Source organism: Lutra lutra, chromosome 4, assembly GCF_902655055.1.
Source record: "Lutra lutra chromosome 4, mLutLut1.2, whole genome shotgun sequence".
NCBI classification, from domain to species: domain Eukaryota; kingdom Metazoa; phylum Chordata; class Mammalia; order Carnivora; family Mustelidae; genus Lutra; species Lutra lutra.
In genome coordinates, this window is record NC_062281.1 from 141,816,153 (window position 1) to 141,836,131 (window position 19,979).

Genomic DNA, 19,979 nt, shown 5'->3' on the forward strand with positions numbered 1-19,979 from the left:
ATAATGGAAGTTCCTTCATTTTTTCAGTGTTTGATCTCCTGTTTCTTAAATCCAATTCTTTTGTCTTCCCTGATTCAATTATTTGTGTTGGTGAGGTACATCCTCCAGTAATTCCTTCGAAAAGGGTTCAGGGAGGAAATATTTTGAGCATTATTAAAAATGTCTTTATTCTACCCTCACACTTGACTGATACTTTGGCTATGTATTGAATTCTGAGTTGAAAAGAATTTTCATCCAGGATTTTGGAGATGATGCTCTGTTGTCTTCCACATTCTTCTAAATTCAGGTCTGAAGCCAGGGACACCTGGGTGGCTCAGTTGGATAAGTGTCTGTCTTTGGCTCAGGTCATGATCCTGGGTCCTGGGATTCAGTTCCACATGGGAAAGGGCTCTTTCTCCCTCTATCTGCTCTGTCTGCTCTGCCGGCTGCTCTCTCTACTTGTGCTCTCTCTCTCTGACAAATAAATAAAATCTTTAAAAAAAAAGAAGCCTGAAGCCATTTTGATTCTTGAACCACTGTTTTTAATTTTCAGTAGACTATAGAATCTTTTCTTTGTCCCCACTTTTCTGAATTTTCACAAAAATATGCTTAATGAGGGTCTATTCTCCTCTGGATTCTCAGAGTTCATACATTCTGGGAAGTTTTATCCTTCAGTTTGGGAAAAAGTCTTGAATTATTTCTCTTTTGATTCTCTCCTATTTTTTCCTTTCTAAAAATCCCTAGTTTTTATAGGTTGGATCTTCCTTTAATTTTATACCTTATCTTCTATATTTTTGAGCTCTTGGTCTTTCTGCTCAACTATCAGGGAAAAATCTCCTCAGTGTAAAGATCCACCCTCCTATTAAATTTTTAATTTATTTATCTTTGGGAGGAATATTTTCTATTCTCTGAGTATTTCCTTTCCACACAGCATCCTATTTTCATTCTATATGCAATAGTTTCTTATAATTCTCTGAGGGTATCAAGGATAGTTTTTGTTTTTTAACATTTCTTCTCCTTGAATACATATTTCTTCCACTTTGTTTATATACTTTGTTCCATATCCTTATTCTGGTTTCTATCTTTCATAGTAGATATTTTCCCCGGATTGTTATATTTTTCCTCATGCATGGGAGTGAGGGACACTAAATTACCAATGGAGCTCTGCATGTGTGTCAGCTGAGGGGTGTCTGCTGACTTTGGGTTTCACTCCAAGGTGATCTCACAAGGTTTTCTTGGGAACCCATGTTTTAAGTAATTTTAGATATTTCCTCTTGGGACTTAACAGATTTCCCTGAAAAAGATATTCTAACTTGAGTGGAGGAGGGTACAGGGCTGAAGGGAGCTGTATGTAAATCCCCTCTGTTTTCCAGCACAGAACTACCATCTCAGCTGAACTGGCTGGAACTAGTTTAGTGATCCTTTAATGCCAAGCCTCCAGTCTTAAGCCAGAGTAGGGCAGTGAATGTCTACCTACATGGAATTGGGAAAGAGATCTGAGAATCTATTTTTCAAATAGATTTTTCAATAAAATCTCCCATTTTTAGTCCCATTCTTACTCACTCCCAGAAGGACATGGTATCACCACTTTTTGAGTGTGGGTGGGAGTTTCTGCATTCAGTCATGTTGTATCATGACATTTCTCACTGCCAGCTGCTGGCTAAGCCAATTATCACTGGTCTACCTGCTTTTCAGCTTCCAAAAGTTTGTTGATATGTCTCCCTTCCCATTTCTTTTGTCCTTTAGGATTTGTGCCTCTAGAAAACTTTCTCTACTGCATCCTGGCTTAATTTCAGGGGGATCAATGTAAATACATGTGTTCAAACCACCATCATTACCTCCATAGGGTTAAGGTAATGATGACCAAATGAGATATAAAGCATGTGGCCCCTTTAAATAATGAAACAGTTAGTTCTCACTTGTACCTTTATTCCTAAAAGTTCGCAGAGACTCTCATTTTAAAGAGCAAAACTTTTTGTTTGTTTTGTTCTTAAAGATTTTATTTATTTGACAGACAAAGATCACAAGTAGGCAGAGAGGGAGGCAGAGAAAGAGAGAGAGAGGAGGAAGCAGGCTCCCTGCTAAGCAGAGAGCCTGATATGGGGATCATGACCTGAGCCGAAGGCAGAGACTTTAACCCACTGAGTCACCCAGGCGCCCCTAAAGAGCAAAACTTCTACTGAAAAAACAAGTCAACTTTCTGAACATGAGGTCCCTACACCATGAAATCAAGGTATCTACTTCAGCCCAGGACTTGGTTTTGGCAGAGACTATCTGTCCCAGGGGAAAACAGATTTCATTCTCTTTAATACAAGTGCATAATAGCTGACACCAAAAAAAAAAAAGAAGAACAGAAATCAAAGCCTCTGAAAATTAAAATAACTTGCAATATAATAGTTATGAGCATTATAGTTGTTATTATTTTTGTTTTTTTTTTTTTTTTTTTTTTTAGAGAGAGAGTGCAACAGGGGGAGGAACAGAAGGAGAGGGAAAGAGAGATTCCCAAGCAGGCTCCATATGGAGACTGACATGTGGCTCAATCCCACAACACCGAGATCATGACTCGAGCTGAAATCAAGATTCAGAGCCCAAATGACTGAGCCACTCAGGTGCCTCATGGTTGTTTTTGTATGTAAAAGCCCTACTTACTATGGGAAATTAAATGTCTTAGAAAAATAGCTTTCAGAAATATGAATAGTGAAGGATATATTGAGAACAGCCTAGCAAGGATCCATTGTCTTTCATTTATTACCTTGATTTTCTAAGTAGTTTGTGGATCAACCCTGCGAGGTTAAGTTAGAGCACTGATGGCTTAGTTACTACACGACTTGAATAAGCTCTTGGGAGCAAAGCCACCCAAGCCCAGGGAAAGGCCAGAAAGAAAAGGCTAAATTACCTATTCCTGGTTCTGAAAAACCAGCCAACTTTATGACAGCATTCTCAGGATATACAATGGCATTACAAAAAAGAATACCACTTGTCACAAAAAAGAAAAGGAGCTGTTTACTCCCTCACTAGACAAGATTAAGCTTACTACACTAGGTGAAACCCAAATTCATTACGTCTTTTCTTGGAATGACTAGCCGTACTCAGAAAAAGCTATTGCTTCCAGTCAGTCCTTTACCTCAAAGGTGCTAAACTTTCTCAAAGAGCAGTCATTGATGGTGTGTTTACCACGAGAGCACACTGGACAAGCAACATTCTGGCAGTACCACCTAACTTAGCTGCACTATGACAGATCCTCTTAACCATCTCCTTAGGTCTTCTGAGGCTGTAAGCCTTTACAAATCCATCTCTGGATGGAAAAGTCCTGCTGCTGAGATCAAGACCTGAGCCGATATCAAGAGTCAATTCTTAACCGAATGAGCCATCCAGGTAATCCACTAGATGGAAAACTTTAAATTTTAAAAATAGAAAGATGTCAAAACACTCTAACACACCTGAGAAAAGGTAGGAAATACAACAGGATGGCTAAGGACGTGTACAAAAATATTGACCTCCAAGGCTATTGTTAGCCTATAAATATGAATAAAAACAGCAGCAGCAACTGACATCACAGGCTTGGGAACATCTAATACAAATACATGATATTGGTCTGCTAAGATAATGAGTTATGGAGCGAAATATTCAGGTGTTCTGAGGACAAAAGAGGTGAGGACCAATGGTGCTTTTCAAAGAAATTTTCATTTGCCTATCACTTTCTTGTACTTTTTTTTTTTTTTTTAAGGGAAATGGACGCATACCCAACATGCTGCACACAGGAAGAAGAGTCAAGCCAGCTGAAACCACCACCCTAGGGCTTATCACCTCAGTGCCTTCTATGTGTCCGGTACTAGATTAAGCACTTTGCATACCTGGTGTCATCTAATCACTACAACCATCTTATGAAGAAAGAAAAACTGGGGCTCAGAGAATTAAAACTGCCTATCAGTACATTGTTGGTGACAGGGTTAGGCTTCAAAGCCCATGCTCCTTTTAAGATACCACAGGCAGTTGGAGTTGAGAGTACATGACCCATGAGCGGTGTGAATAGGAGACCATAAACTGGAAGAGGAGGTCTGGACCTGGTTTATGTCTCCACAGCCTCCAGTGATTCATTTGACTGTTTGCTTGGTGTTCTGCTCAGTGCTTCCAGTGGCTCTCCAGCAAGATTGCTTGGCACCAACCATATTCTTATAGTTTACAGAAAAGTAATTTCCATCTTTCCTGAAAAGAGTCTCACTGAGCTTTGTATCACTGTCTTTATGTCAGGGGCTCTGTCCTCGCATCTTGGTAGGTCAGCCTGCAGTCCTCCTACTGTTCCCATGCCTCTTACTGGCAATTCCAGAGCTTCTCTGGAACCATGGAGGCAGAGTGTCCTGGGATAACTCAGAGGTCATGCATGGTCACTGGTTTGCCTTGCTGGGCCTTCAAGGCTAAGGGTGTGGACTGTAGTCTACAAGTTTTAGGCAGGTATATTGCTGGCTCACCCAGGGCACTGTGGCTCATGCTATAGATGCCAACTCTGATGTCTTAGTTCTTACTCCCAGCAGCTTCCCGGAGGGACCAGTTGTGTAAGCCAGCAAGTAGGGGGGCTGATACCCTATGGGTATACTTTGACCAATGTCAGTTAAGTTCTCTCCCTGTCATTGTATTCCCATATGTTTTTTCTGGGACTGTCCCCAGTGACTAAGCAACCAGCTGTGTTTTCTGTTGGTGCTGTGGCCAGCTCAGTAACTTGACCTCGTGTTTGCTTTGGTCCTTTCCTTGCTCATTCCCTTGCTCTTGCTTCCTTGAGACTATATAACTCAACTTTCCTGACAAAGCATGAGCATATTAGTTCTATTCATGGAGCTTTCTAGAAAACCTAGGAAAAGAGTGTGAGAACAGTTCTCCTTTAACCTCTGCTAAGTATGATAACCAGTGCTCAGAAGTTAATGTGGATGTAAGGACTATTAAGTTAGGGAAAGGTGAATTGCTCAGCCTTGGGTAGTCAACCTGAGCTTCATAAGTCAAAAAAAGTATCTCTTTCTTCTTTTTAGGTGGCTGTAGCTTTGAAAAAATTCTCATAAATCAAGAAGACATGAAGATTCAGCCACACAGATTCTCTTTCATGCCACTGGAGTCCAAGGACAATTAAGTCCTTAGTCTTAATGGCCAAAAAAACTAGTGGGGAGGGAAGCGGGGGAGAGAGAGAGAATACTACTAAATGAGATCCCAATTCTATTGCTTTCTGGATTTCTCACATTGAGGTGCTCATATTGCTATCAAGATAAAATACATCCATGTGGCAGGAGAAGAAAGAACACTGCCCCATATTCAGATTTCTGTCTAACACATAACAAATACCAAAAGATGACTAATTTTTAAGAATTCAGAATGGAATGCTCACCACCAACCAAGATCTCTGCCCCACATATTTGTAATTCCTTGTTTTTGCTACAGGCCAGTCTGCAGAAAAACACTGTTGTGCCCAGAGGAAGACCTGTGACTTGAGAACTGAGGAAGTGACCATGCAGAAAATTGATTCTTCTTTTGAACCTGTAGAGGATTAACTTGTTAAAACTGGGATATTGTGAGCAGCCTTGTTCGGGCTTCAAAGAGCATGAAATATTGACAGCTGATCCAAGTGAAATTACACGGGAAGGCTCCACAGTCACATCTCCTCTCTTGCACGCATCTGCCAGAAGATACAAGTCAGCACATAAGAAACCCATTTCAACATGGTGGGTTTATATGATTCTCAATATCATGGTAAAATTAATCCCATCAAACCATGGAAATATAAATAATCCACATTGTTCTGGCTGTATTGGCAATGCACCATGAGAACAGAAGGCAACCACATTAAAGCCTAACTGTACCTTAATTAAAAGATGCATTGTTCTCAAAATAGTAAGACTAAAAGTGCTGAGAAAATAGGGTTGGAAGAACATTCAGGAACAGAGGACCAGGAAAAACCAAGCTCTCTTATATGCAAATTATTCACCAGGCTACTGAGAATTATTTCTCACAATAAATCACATTTGCTTCTATCCCCATTTCTGATTTATAAGGCTTACTTCAATACTCAGAGCAAAAAGGGGAAAAAAAAAACCCAGCAAAAATGAACAACCATTTATTTAAAAGGTTATTACAAACTCTAAGGGGTAGATTTAGGAATAATATTTTCTCTTGCTATAGTGGTATAAAGTATGTATAATATATAACATTATTTTATAACAAAAGAAAATATTCGGTGGCTCTGGTATGTTTGTGGTTGGCATCAAGGATGAAAACTAGGTCGTTCATGCCACACTTTGGTATTCCTTCAAGATGCAAGACCCTGGGCTAGATGAATCATAACCCAATGCAGCTAATAGGACATTACGTGAATGTATTCTTCCTTTACAAGTGTTTATTTACTTCCTTATTTATTTATTGCCAGATACCATAGTAAACTCATTAAAAGAGAGGTCATTCTTACTCTCTAGAAGTTTTTGTGTAAATAAATATGACAAACTAACCAGAAATCAAGAGCTTTTGGTGGTCCTGACAATGAAAGAACCTGAGAATTATAGATTGGCCTTGAATTTTCAGATGTGATGGAAAAACCTCCATGGAAAGTCTTTTTTTTTTTTTTTTTTTTTTAATTTTAGGATTGCTTTGATCAACTACCTTAAACAGGATTTGGTAAAAAAAAAAAAAATTAAATCAAATAAAATAATGCTAAACATTAATTTTAAACAAAAAATTCTTTATTTTCAGAACTAAAACAAAGTCTCTTTTTCTCTCCCCTCCCATCCTACTTATATGACTGTTCTCTGCCTGACTTTTATTGATTATAATGAGATAGAAAGTAAAAATGTAAGCTCCCAATAAAGAAAAGGCAAGGAAAATGTCAGCCATTATTTTTTTTAGCACAGTTGAATTCGCCCATGCCAGATACCATATTAATCTGTTAAAATACACTATCATTTTTCATTTTAGTAAAATTCGCAATGCCAACTTTGCAGTTACCTAGCCACTTTTAAAAAAAAAATTTTATTTATTTATTTTTTAAAAAGATTTTTATTTGTTTATTTGACAGAGATCACAAGTAGGCAGAGAGGCGAGCAGGGAGAGAAAGGGGGAAGCAGGCTCCCCGCTGAGCAGAGAGCCTGATGCGGGGTGCCATCCCAGGACCCTGGGATCATGACCTGAGCCGAATGAAGGCAGAGGCTTTAACCCACTGAGCCACCCAGGCTCTGTGCCTAGCCACTTTTTAAATAGAAAATTATATGATTGGATCTGTACATTAATCAACATAAATTAAATAAAATGCATATTAGTTATAGAAATGGAACAGACCTACCCATTTAAAATGAGAGAAGACTGACTACAGAAGACCAACTACCAGAACAATCCCCACAAATACATATTTCATCTATAACTGAGAGTTTAAACCACAAATCCTTCTACAGATTCAATTACAGAAATATCTTACCTATATTTGCTTTAACCAACAACAACACAATGATAAAAATAAGTGCCAGTGAGCAACCTCCAACTGTATGTGCCATGAACAGTCAACTCTGGAATACACCTCTGTAATTTTCCTTGTAAAAGAAGACAAATTAATTCATGTTAAATACGTTCAGAAAATACCAGAACCAACAACATTCAGAAGGACTTAAAATGGCCCTTTAATTTCTCTAGATTGTTAAGTTTTTTTAAAGAAATATACTTTTAAAACTAGTAAATTAAAAATATTTAAAAAAATTTAAAAAAATATTAGCCACCTCTAACCCCCATTCACTTAAGCTTCTTGGCGTTGACAAAGGGTGGGAGAAGAGACACTGGAAACCTTTAGAACCAGGCTTAAGAATGTTGAGACTGTGGGGAGACTGTGGGGTGCCTGGGTGGCTCAGTCAGTTAAGGTTAAGCATCTGACTCTGGATTTTGGCTCAGGTTATGATCTTAGGGTTGTGAGACTGAGTTCCATGTCGGGCTCCATGCTGAGTGTGAAGCCTGCTTAATATTCTCTCTCTTCCTCTCCCTCAGCCCACTCCCCTAAGAAAAAAAATAATAATAAAATAATAATAATAAAAAAGAACTTTGAGAATGTAGGCAAGTTTCTTAACGTTCGAAGCCTCAGTCACACACACAAAAATTTTTTCTTCCAAACAGGGCTGTACCATCATAGTCAAGCATAACAGTGTTAAATCCCAAGACTAATGAGAATTTCTGAGCTATTCATGTGCTTCTAGAAGTAACGGGAAATTAAAAAGTGGCTCATAACCCTTTCCTGGAACTTAGTAAAAGATTGATCTCTTTGGTCAGAAGAAAGGGAGTTGTTGGGAGTCTTCTACAGAAGTTTATTTTACTTGTTTGCTTGCTTGTTTATTCATTACTTGCTTATTTTACTATGCATTTCTATCTTGAATGTTTCAGAAAATGCAAACTGGTGATTTCTGATTGTTTCCAAATTTAAACCTACGGAATGGCTCTTCTAGTTATTAGGAAATTTTCTAAATTCTGTTGAAGGTGGACCTAAAATCCATAAAGTAGGCTGGAAAGTTCTGTGGTGTTAGGCCACTAGAAACCAGCCATTGCAAATGTTCACTTCTTACACCCATACTTAGAAATATGCCAGAACATATTGGCCATTTTCAAAAAAATTCACTTATTTATTCAAAAGGCCACATTTCATGTGCCAGGCATATTGTTAAGTGCTAGCAATACAACAGTACTGCTCTAGTGGATATACAGAAATGTCTCCACTTGTTCCTTTGACTTTCCTACCTCTAGCCTAGCCATCAATCAGGAAAGATCCAAAAAATTTAGCACCTTTTCAATAGTCTTTGATGGTTGATCTTTCACCTCCTCCTGAATTTCAACTCTGAGAGGACCTCAGCTCACTCAAGACATTTTTTCTCTATTTCTACTCCCTCCCCAGGCAATCTCATCTGGTCACCTAACTCTAGAAATTATTTATATGCTAATGACTCTCAGATGCATAGCTTCAACTCAGACATCTCTCCGTGCTCCAATCTGTCTCCTTGCGTCACCTCTTGGACCTCTAATAGAGTGCTCAATATTAACATTATCAATTGGAATTCTTGGTCTCCAACCCCAAACTGGTTCTTTCCTTGGCCTTTTTGATTTCAGTAAATAACTGAAGCTGCTCAAAAACCTGGAAGTCATCCTTGATTCCACCCTCTTTCCCATCCCCTACAACCAAACCATCACTAAGTCCCATCAATTTTACCTCCAAAATATATCACAGATCAATCTGCTTCTTTCCATTCCTACTGTCCTCACTCTAGTCCAAAAGACCATCATCTCCCTCCAAGACAGTTACAGTAGCCCTTCAGCGTTTCTCTCCAATCCATCTTTATCCCTTTCTAAGTCATTTTCACATAGCGACTACCTTTTAGAAGTATAAATCACATTACATTACTTGTTTCATACCACCACTATTTAAAACCCTTCAAATGTCCCTTGCTTTAGAATAAAATAAAAAATCCTTACCACACATGATCTTTCAGGCACCACATGGCTTCACTTCTCCTGTCTTGCTACCATCATTTGGTCAACTTTTTCTGCCTTGCTCGCTCTGTTCCATTTGCACTGGCTTTCAGACTGTTCCTTGAATAAGACATGTCTTTTGCTGCACAGAGACTGCACTTTCCATTTCCTCTGCTAGAATCCTCTTCCTCTGTTTCTTAGCGGCTGGCTGACTTACATACTTCAGATCACAGATCATGTGTCACTTCCTCAGAGAGCCCCTACCTGACCACTTAGCCAAAGTGGTCTTGCCCAGCTACCTTCTACTCATCATCTTATTTATTGCCTTCCTGGTACAGTCTGTAACTACTGTGTTTATTTACTTGACTACCTGTCTGTCATCTATCTTTGTGCTAGAATTTAAGCCACCATGAGAGTGGGAACACTGGCTGTCTTGCTCACTGCTGTATGTCAGCCTTAGGAAAGAGTACTTAATAAATGTTTATTAAAAGAAAGGAAAAAGGGAGGAAGGGAGAAGGAAGATGAGCTATAAAAAAAAAAACTCCCTATAAACATCCCTGTGGTGGCCAGAGTAATGGCCCACCAAAGATGAACAGGCCCTAATCCCTAAGAACCAGTGAATACATTGCATTACATGACAAAGGGACTTTGGAGATGCAATTACAGCTAAGGATCTAAGATGGGGAGGTTATCCTAAATTATCCTAAATAGATTGGGCACAATATAATCAAGCAAGTCCTCAAAAGCGGGTGAAAGAGGCAAAAAGTTCTGTCAGAGAGCTGGGGTATGAGAAGGCCTGGATCTGCCACTGCTGGCTTTGAAGATGAAGGAAGGGGGCCATGAGCCAAAGAATGCTGTGTCCTCTAAAATCTCAGTGTGGCTCTCTGGATACAGAAAATGTAAAATTTTTTTTTTTTAAGATTTTATTTATTTATTTGACAGAGAGAGAGAGAGCACAAGTAGGGGGAGTGGCAGGCAGAGGGAGAAGCAGGCTCCCCGCTGAGCAGGGAGCCCAACAGACATGGGGCTCAATTCCAGGACCCTGGGATTATGACCTGAGATGAAGGCAGGCACTTAATGAACTGAACCACCCACGTACCTCTAAAAGGTATTTCTTGTAGGTCTTAGTTAAAAATGTTTGAGAAACACTGATCTAAATTGAAATCTGACAGTTTCCCTTTCTCTAAACCATACAGTCCAAAGTCATGGCATACATGGCCTCTATGAGCTAATTCCTGCCTTTATTACCAACCACATCTACCACTACTCTCTGCTGGCACTCTACTGTCTAGTAACACTGAGCTGCTTAGTTTCCCTGCACATCTCATGCCAATATATGCTTCTGTATCTTTGCTGATTCTATTCTCTTACTTTTCCACTGTTCTTGAAATTGCTAACTCTTATTCATCTATCCCAACTCAGCTCAGAAACCTTTTATTCAGCCATTCATTCAGCAAATATGTATTAAGCAGTTGCTATGTGCCAGGGGCTAGGGATAGAGTAGGTAGGATTTCAGTCTCATGGAACCAACATTCTAGAATAGGGAGACAGAAAACAAAGAAATAAATAACAAATAAATTCAGACGATGATAATAGAAAAACAAGAGAAGTTAAGAGGAGAGAAACCTGGGGAGGAGAGAGGCTGGTCAGTGAAGGCATTTCTAGGAAGTGAAGCTTGAGCTGAGAATGGCAGAGGCCAAATGAAGACTAAGGATGAAGCCTAGAGGCAGAAGAATAAATTGGCTATGGCTATGGATGAGGCACAGAAAAAAGATCAGGGTGGCAGGGCAAGTGACTGCGACTGGAGAATGGTAGGACATGAAATGGAGAAGAATCCAGAAGCTAGATCTACAACTGGATTGTTTGCCATGGAAAAGAGCCTGGATTTTACTCTCAAGTCTATAAGAAATCACTGATGTTTAATTCAAGATTTTATTTATTTAAATGAGTTTTAATGGGGAGTACTACAAGATATGAATTATATTAAATATATACATGCAAAGGCAAAAAACAAACCAAAAAAGTTAGTCTTGGTTTCATGTATGGAAGCCAGAGTGGAAGCAAGCAGACCAGTTAGGAAGTGATCGCAGGTACCGATTAAGAAATGATGATATGGACCACAGTTATAGTAGCAGAGAAGGAAAGAAGTCGTCAAATCTTAGGAAGCCTTACCTATGTCTTTAGGTCAGACTGAAGCCTCCTGCATAGCATCCTGGCATCCTCATATCTTAGCACCTGCCATATTACATAGAACTAATTTATTTATGTATCTGCCTGTCTCTTCCATTTGCTTACAAACTCCTCATGAGCAGAGGCCACAATTTATGTAAAGCACATAGTGGGCATGTGCTGAACTGAACAACTTACATGGCTAAACTGAACAACTTATATGGCTTTTCTGTGCTCATCTATTTTGTTTCTAGTTTAATATAATGACATTACAACTATATTAAATCTGATTCTGCTACATTGTGGTTGACACCATTAATAATAAGTTTTTTTTTTATTACCTCTACCTTGGTTGCTTCGTTACCATGCTTGAATATTCTGGCATAAAGGAAATTATGAATTGAGCTAGAAGATAACTGAATTATGAAGGAACAGTTACATGGGGATTAAATAAGTTTCTGCTTCCTGAATACATGGAGTATCTACAGGGTGTCTTTCAATATGCACTGGAGCTATGATATTCTCCAAATAAGTAAAATATTTAATATCAAAATATTTTATTAGTTACTATAAGAATTTTTAATGTATAAATTTTTAATGCATAAATATGAAAATGTATATACAAAATACATATGAAATACATATATAAGAAATATATATGAAATATACATATGTATGAAATACATACATCTATATATGAAATAAACAAAATCAAGTTTAAGGTTCAGTTTATATTGTACATTTATCTACTCACAGACTTGTTCATTCTCTTTGAATACTCAGTAAAATACTTTCTCCTTTTGTAAGAAACTCAGAACCTCAAAGACCTTCAAGTAAATGAGGTATCTTCCAATAAAATTAAACCTCCTATCAACTGTAAACATCTTTCAGACAACCTGCTTGGAGGGTTGATATTAAAACTACAACTCTATCTTGAATCAGAAAATCAAAGAGTATGCTATCTCATTGACTCATCACTCAAATCGTGACAGTTTCCAGATAGTAAAAACAGTGTCTCAGTGAGGGGGACAAGGACCAGCCAGAAATATAGTAACTGGCAGAGGAAAGAGACAACAATTACCCCTCAGTGAATCTCCCCCACTGCTCCAGGAAGAAGCACAAAATATGTACTACTGCAAAATCACATTTTACTAGGCTAGGAAAAACCCTTATCACAGGTGATCATTTCATGTAGGCAGGAGCACTTTCTACTTCTACACTTTCTTCTGTAGCACCACATTAAGTTCAAGGGACAGTGTGGAAAAGAAAAAGGCTAGTGAATCTCAGTCCCACCGTATGCTATTAACTTAAGAGTGCCATTTCTTACAGTGGGTACAGTAATACGGACCTAGACAAAGTTACTGGGAAGATTCATATGATAGTGGCATGGACCCATGAGAATACCTAGAATCAAGTAGGCGCTCCACTGAGGCTAGCTCCTATTTTCCCTTCTGGGTTCTGCTTTTCCATTTTTTTTTTTTAAGATTTTATTTATTCATTTGACAGATCACAAGCAGGCAGAGCAGCAGACAGAGAGAGAGGAAGGAAAGAAGGCTCCCTGCTGAGCAGAGAGAGATGAGGAAGAAGGCTCCCTGCTGAGCAGAGAGCCCAACTTGGGGCTCAATCCCAGAACCCTGAGATCATGACCTGATCTCATGAGCTGAAGGCAGAGGCTTTAACCCACTGAGCCACCCAGGCGCCCCTTCCAGTTCTTTTTTAAATCACTCATGACTTTCACTGTACTGGAATTATATGTTTTGTTAAACTAGGTTAAAAAAATCATATGTTAAGCTATCTTTATTCTTAACCCTAGATATCAAATAATTTAGTAAGTCAGAGGAGGAAGGAACCTCAAAGGTTTGCTATTAATTGCCATGGTCCTGCTGCTTTCTTCCCCTCCGAACAGCTGGCATTTGAGTCTGGGCGACTGCAGAACAATCAGGTGATGTACATCAAGGCTGGTTGTCTTACAAATGAATGCCCTTAATTACCCAGTTGACTCAATGAGGCAGAGTACAAAATTCTTCCCTTTTGCTGGCAAAGCTACTTACAGACATGTCTTTCCAGTAGCAGCTCAATATAAAGACAACACTTTGGAGGTCATCTCTTCCACCTTCCCCATTTTATAGATAAACTGAGGCTTAGAGAAAAGAGAGGACTTGCCAAAGGTCATTAATAGAAGAATCCAGATCAGAACACAGGTTTCCTGATTTCTAATCCAATATTACCTTTAGCATGTGAGACTGCTCCTGATCAGTAGCGATGGTAGCAGCATATTATTAAAAATAGTGTTGGGGGGCGCCTGGGTGGCTCAGTGGGTTAAAGCCTCTGCCTTCAGCTCAGGTCATGGTCCCAGGGTCCTGGGATCGAGGCCCACATCGGGCTCTCTGCTCAGCGGGGAGCCTGCTTCCTCCTCTCTCTGACTGCCTCTCTGCCTACTTGTGATCTCTCTCTCTGTCAAATAAATAAATAAAATCTTTAAAAAAAAAATAGTGTTGGGGCACCTGGGTGGCTCAGTGGGTTCAGCCTCTGCCTTCGGCTCAGGTCATGATCCCAGGGTCCTGGGATTGAGCCCCGAGTCGGGCTCTCTGCTCAGCAGGGAGCCTGCTTCCCTTCCTCTCTCTCTGCCTGCCTCTCTGCCTACTTGTGATCTCTGTCAAATAAATAAATAAAATCTTTAAAAAAAATATATTAAAAAAAATAAAAATAGTGTTAATGCTCACTCTACCATTAATACTAATGCTATAGTTTGTTGATTTCTTACTATATTCCAGGCAAAATGCACATTACATACAATCTTTATGATATGCACTAGTAAAGCAATTATGATGCCTAATGCTTTAATCTTCAGAAGCTTGAATCACTATTTTTCTTTTTTTTTGCTGAGATTATATGACTTATATGATTTATTATGCCTCAAATAAGGCAAGAGGCTTAGAAAATATCAAACTGGAGTCAAAGAAAGACTGTATGTTTACTGAATATACAGTAGCTTTGCTTCATGGATATATAACAGAATATGGTTATGCAAGGGAACAGTTCTATCAAGTGGCATATTGATGATTAAGTGCAACCTGATCAATTGTTCAAAACTTATTCTGCCAAAAAAATTCTAATGCCAAAACCTGTGGTGTGCTTCTTATATATTTACCCTAAAATGAAGCCATTAGTCAACAAATACCATTCAAAATCAGTTTAACTACTCATTCTTTTTTTAAAATTTAAATTCAATTAATTAACATAGCATATTATTAGTTGTAAAGGTAGAGTTCAGTGTGAATCATTATTTCTGATACCCTCCTCACTCTCTCAAAAGGGGATGAAACCAACACAAAAACTGCATATATGCAGTATATAACCACCTCTAATGATCTACTCCACCATGAAGATGGAAAAGGATAATCACATCGACCAAGTAGATAACTTGTAACTTGACCAATGGAGTGAGCCTTCTTTTCCATGACTTCTTATGAGCTACGTCATGAAAAAGAACGGTCTTCTGACTGAAGCATTATTTCTTTTTTCCTCCGAAGTCTGCCATATAGTGAAAAACCTCACAAGCCATAACATGGATAAATGCTGGCCTGTCAGGCCCTGATCATCAAATCAGCCTCTTCATGATATCATGTTAGGTGGTGTGACGGGCAAAGAAAGTAACATCACCTCAACCCTTTCTGCTTTTTCTTCTTTCTACCCAATAGTCCCAAAACTCTTTACATGAGCAAAACTGGACAGGACAGACATCTGTTTTCCTTTCTTACACACTCTTGAATTTTCTTTCATTTCACTGGTAAGTATTTGTAGTTTAAGTTTACCTATACATAAGAACATTCTTTTCTTGCTTGAAATCATGAGACTTCTGAAGTTTTGGTCCTTTTTTTTTTTTTTTAAATTTCTGTGGGAGGGTTTTCTCCTTTCCTTCTTTATGACCTCTTTATCATGTTTCTTTTACTTACTTACTTTTTTTTTTTTTAAATAAGCTCCATGCCCAGTGTGGAGCCCAAAGTGGGGCTTGAACTCTCGACCCTGAGATCAAGCCCTGAGAACCAAGATTAAAAGCCAGACACTCAACCAACTGAGCCATGCAGGTGCGCTACTTCATCATTTGTCATAACAAAAGTTCACTTATACTTTTACCCTTTCTTTTATATTTTTTGAAATGTTCTTCTGTCAATTTTATTTGCCTTTATTTACATTTCAGATATACCACACTGGACATAAAAGATAGGCTTTTGATATGTTGTATGTAAACAAATTACCTTGAAAATGCATTAAAGAATCTTATCCCATCCACACTGTCAAATCATATGTAGTGTGAATTATCTTATAAACTGAACAAGCATTCCCACAAGAGAACTACAAAAAAGAAACAAAGAAAGGAGAAACAAGACATGGATGGAGTCTTGAAGAAACAAGGAACTTTCAAATCAACTTGTGTTGTTATGTTTCTTTTTTTCTTTCTTGGATTAGCTCAAAAAGCTGACAATTTTCACAGTACTTGTTCAATTAATTTTTAACAATCCAACCTTCTCTATTTTCACTCTCTGAATTCTTCTAGAGGTAGAAATAAAATAAGCCATTTACTTTTGGGAAGGATGATATACTGGAAAGAGCACAGTATCTTAGGGTCTGAGGAACTAGATGCCACTGGTTCCTCCACTTTTGTCTGTGTTACCATCACAGTTAACTTCACACTTCAAAGCCTCTTTTCCTTGTTTGAAAAATGGCAATTAACCTTTATCAAGAAAAATAAATCTCTTTCACTAAAATTTTCTTCGTTGGTTTATTGGAAGGATCTCCTTCCATCGTGAAGTCTCTATTTGTGGACAGTGGCATGAGGTAGGAGGTTTATCTTTGGATCTTGGGTATTATGAAATCCTGGCAAGTTTTGCTTTACCTTGTAGCATCAATCACCTAGTCTTTATAAAGTACTAGAAGACATCAAAAATATTAAAGCACATTACAATTACTTTTTTTTGGAAATTTTCTAGGCATTTCACAACTGACGATAATTGGAGGCATACCGACAGGAGGTGTGGTGAGCTAAGACTAATGATCATCATACCACAATTTTCCTCAAGATTTCTTATATAAATGAATACAGCTGAAGTCTCAATACCAACAACCCTATGGTTCAACATCTCTGCCTGATGTTTTACTCAATGTTTACCTCTTCCTCTGCATACCATATAAAAGAGATATAAATTAAGATTCTATTCTTTATCATCTTTTATAGGCATTTACTTAGCAATTTATCACAATGCAGAGCATATAATTGAGTTGTTAATATTTGATCATCTGCCACACAAAGTAAATATTGGTATCTCAATTCTATAGAAGGGGAACTCTACAAGTTGACCAAGACAATACAGAAAAACCAGAAGCAAATTCAGAATTAGGTAAATTAGAATCACCTACCATACTTGAGTTTCCTCATCTGTAAAATGAGAATAAAAATAGCACCTTCCTCATCGAATTATTGTGAGGGTTAAATAAGAAGCTCTTATTACAGTGCTTGGTATATAATAAGAGCTCAGTAAATATTATTACCTGCTATTATTATGATATGAAAAAGGGTGTTATCACTTATTTACTTTTCACTTATTTTTCAAGGACAGGCTTGCTTTTTGACCCCTCTCTTTACCTATTCTTCTGGTTCATCACTGAAAGATTAATTTGATCAAAACTAGGTCCCATAACTCCTTGATAATAGGTGAATTTATGCCACCTATCATCTTTGACGTACTAAGTGTTCTCATAATTATTGTCTTCCCAAACACTTTTAACATCTTGAGGACAAGGATTACATCTTACATTTCTTTATATTCACTACAGTGACCAGCACAATGTCTTGAACATAATAGCTATTCAATACGTTTGTATTTAAAAAAATTATTGTTACCATTAGCAAAGATCACCACGATTCCAAGAGCAAAGAGGACTGGACAAGACTTCTTTGGGATTTGGCTTACTTTTTTATGTTGGTCTGCACAAATTTAAGTGTAGAAGTTGAGAACAGTGTTATTGCAAAGATGACATATAACCAGAAAACAAAGCAGGTATAGTAATAAAAAAATAAGTTCATGCTTGAGAAATAACGTACAACATCTATAGAGAAGATTCTTCTCCCATAAAAAAATCTTTCATATGTATTAGAATTTTTTTCACCCTAGAACTCATTCTAACACAGGATTCAGAGCTTGCCAAAATTTGGAAACTGACCATCCTATGTAATCATCATGATATTTCAAGAAACAAGACACATCAAAAAGGAATGTTGCAGACTCTTACAGAGCTTTTCATGCCTAACAAAATGCTGGTAATGATTGAGGATTTTACATTACCATAACTCTTAGGCAGAGAAATAGGGCACTGTACCATTTCTAGTCAATGGGAAATGAGAATATAATGTTTGTCCAAGTGGAAGTGGATATAATGTTATCAGCCAGAGGAGCAAAGGCAAGAAGCAGAGAGTCTGGAGCCAGAAACCTGTAACTTACCATCTCTGTGAAAGTTCCCACATCTGTAAAATGAGAATATTAATAACAACTTCCCAGTTTTTTAAAGAATTATATAGGCTAACATTATATACCCAAAGGCCAGGTACATAGTAGTGGTTCAACAAAGACTTTTATCCACATAGGATATACAGATAAGGGATTATAATAATTATTCAGAGTTAAGGGATAAAGACTGCTTTTGTCCTGTTCTCTAGATATACCTGGGAACAGCCTTTTTGTATGCTTCTGGGTTACCATATTTAAGATGTCCATCTAACGACGCAGACACTTAATTTCTTACAATGTTTATATTTAGTGCCCCTAAACCAAGTGAGAAGGGCCTTCCTAAAGGCATTTTACAGATGAAAAAATTGAGTCCGGCCAGTGGCTAGCCAGGCGGCTTGTCCCAGAACATCCACTAGTAACTAACTGGCCAGGTAGGGACTCTGGGTCTGTCTTACAGAGGCCACAGGCAAGTGCTGCCCATAATAGGACTTTACACTCCTCCTGCGAGACTAAGACTCCTCAACATCCTAGTCAGAGAAGGTCTATTTTCTAGGCCGAGTCATGCCTGCAGGCCTGGACCAAGACCGGACCCGGAGTGGTGCCCTCAGCCGTCTCCCAGATGCCAGTCCTCCCTGTCCGACGCACCCACCATCTGCGTCCTGCCCCAGGGAGAGCCCGGAAGGCTCAGTCTGAGCACCCCCTCCCCTCCAATCGGCCGAACTCCAACCTGGCACCTTCATGGGCATATCAACACCCAGGGAGTGAGCACCTCCATGAGGAGAGAGTCCCCGCCAAGCCTCCGGGGAGGAGCGAGGCACAGAAGCCCCAGGCATTTAGACACCCCGCTAGATCCAGATCCGGAGGTCCCCGGTGCCCCCACCCCACTCAAGCCACTGGTCACTCACCGCGCGTCGCGGATGTGCTGGCGGCGGCTCAGGCCGGCGCGCTCCCGGCGCTCCCCGCGCACGTGTCGCGCGAGCCCCCGGCGCTGCGAGCTTCCCGCCGCCAGCGCGCGCCCTCGGGCCGCCTAGTCCGCGGCGCGCGGCTGGTAGACCCCGAGGGTGGGCGCGGCGGCGCTAGGGCTTGCGGATGTGGTGGCGAGCGAGGAACGCGGTCGCAAGTTTTAGCGGCCGGACGCTGGGCCCCGCCGGCTCCTGCGGTTTCCACGCCGCGCTCCCAGCCGTCCGGGGCCGGAGCCGGGTCCTGCCACCGGTGGGCTCCCAGCGCCGCCTTGAGCAAGGTAATTATCGCTCCGCACCTGCCTTCCCCCTACACAAAATGCGGGCAGTAAAGTCTTCGCGTACGATTGAGCGAGAACTGACTGAATTAGTGCGGGCAGTTCTGTGCAGGGTATGACAAGCACGACAAAACCATGTTCTCGGCTTGCACAGCCACAGAGGAGCCACTTTGCTGACGCTTATTAGAGTGAGAACTTTCCTCAGAGAGGTTCTTCCTCTGCGCGCTCCGGGCGGCCCGCTCTCCCCACACGCAGGTGCCAGGCTCTCCCCCGTGGGCCCGGCGAAAATACTAGCGCTTTTATTTGGGTCAGCTATCTAAAAAATGAAGAAATCAACATTCAATAGCTGGCATGACACCGACCCTTAAGGATCCCACTTTCGATGTGTTGTTTCAGGGTTCTGAGGGAAGAGGGAAAGCTGCGCAAAATGCAGAGGGGATGACCGAAGTGCCCTTCACTTATGACAGTATTTACTGAATCCAGGAATTCAACTATACAACATACCATTTTTTAACGTAGAGGTAAGAAATAAGAACTGTCACACAGACTACGACACACCGGTTCTTATCACTTAATAGACTTTCGATTAAAATGTTATTGAGGGGCGCCTGGGTGGCTCA

The 19,979-nt window shown here is 39.7% G+C and overlaps 1 protein-coding gene across 8 annotated transcripts in view; it reads right to left on the reverse strand.

Moving 5' to 3' along the window:
* The window catches only part of IL12RB2 (interleukin 12 receptor subunit beta 2), an 88,924-nt gene extending 69,562 nt beyond the window's left edge, over window positions 1-19,362 (reverse strand). For 2 of the 8 annotated variants that reach the window (XR_007127063.1, XM_047728693.1), the window contains exons 1-3: window positions 9,451-9,632; window positions 7,424-7,535; window positions 5,351-5,638 (exon numbers count right to left, since the gene is read on the reverse strand). Coding sequence is in view for 5 of the 8 variants with exons in the window: in XM_047728693.1 (XP_047584649.1) it covers window positions 5,351-5,638; window positions 7,424-7,499 (364 nt within the window). In the remaining 3 variants the exon portion in view is untranslated. Of the gene's footprint in view, window positions 1-5,350; window positions 5,639-7,423; window positions 7,536-9,450; window positions 9,633-19,027 lie in introns of those variants that run through there. The other 6 variants (XM_047728694.1, XM_047728699.1, XM_047728695.1 and 3 more) reach the window with 6 other exon arrangements.
* Between the last annotated feature and the right edge of the window lie 617 nt (window positions 19,363-19,979).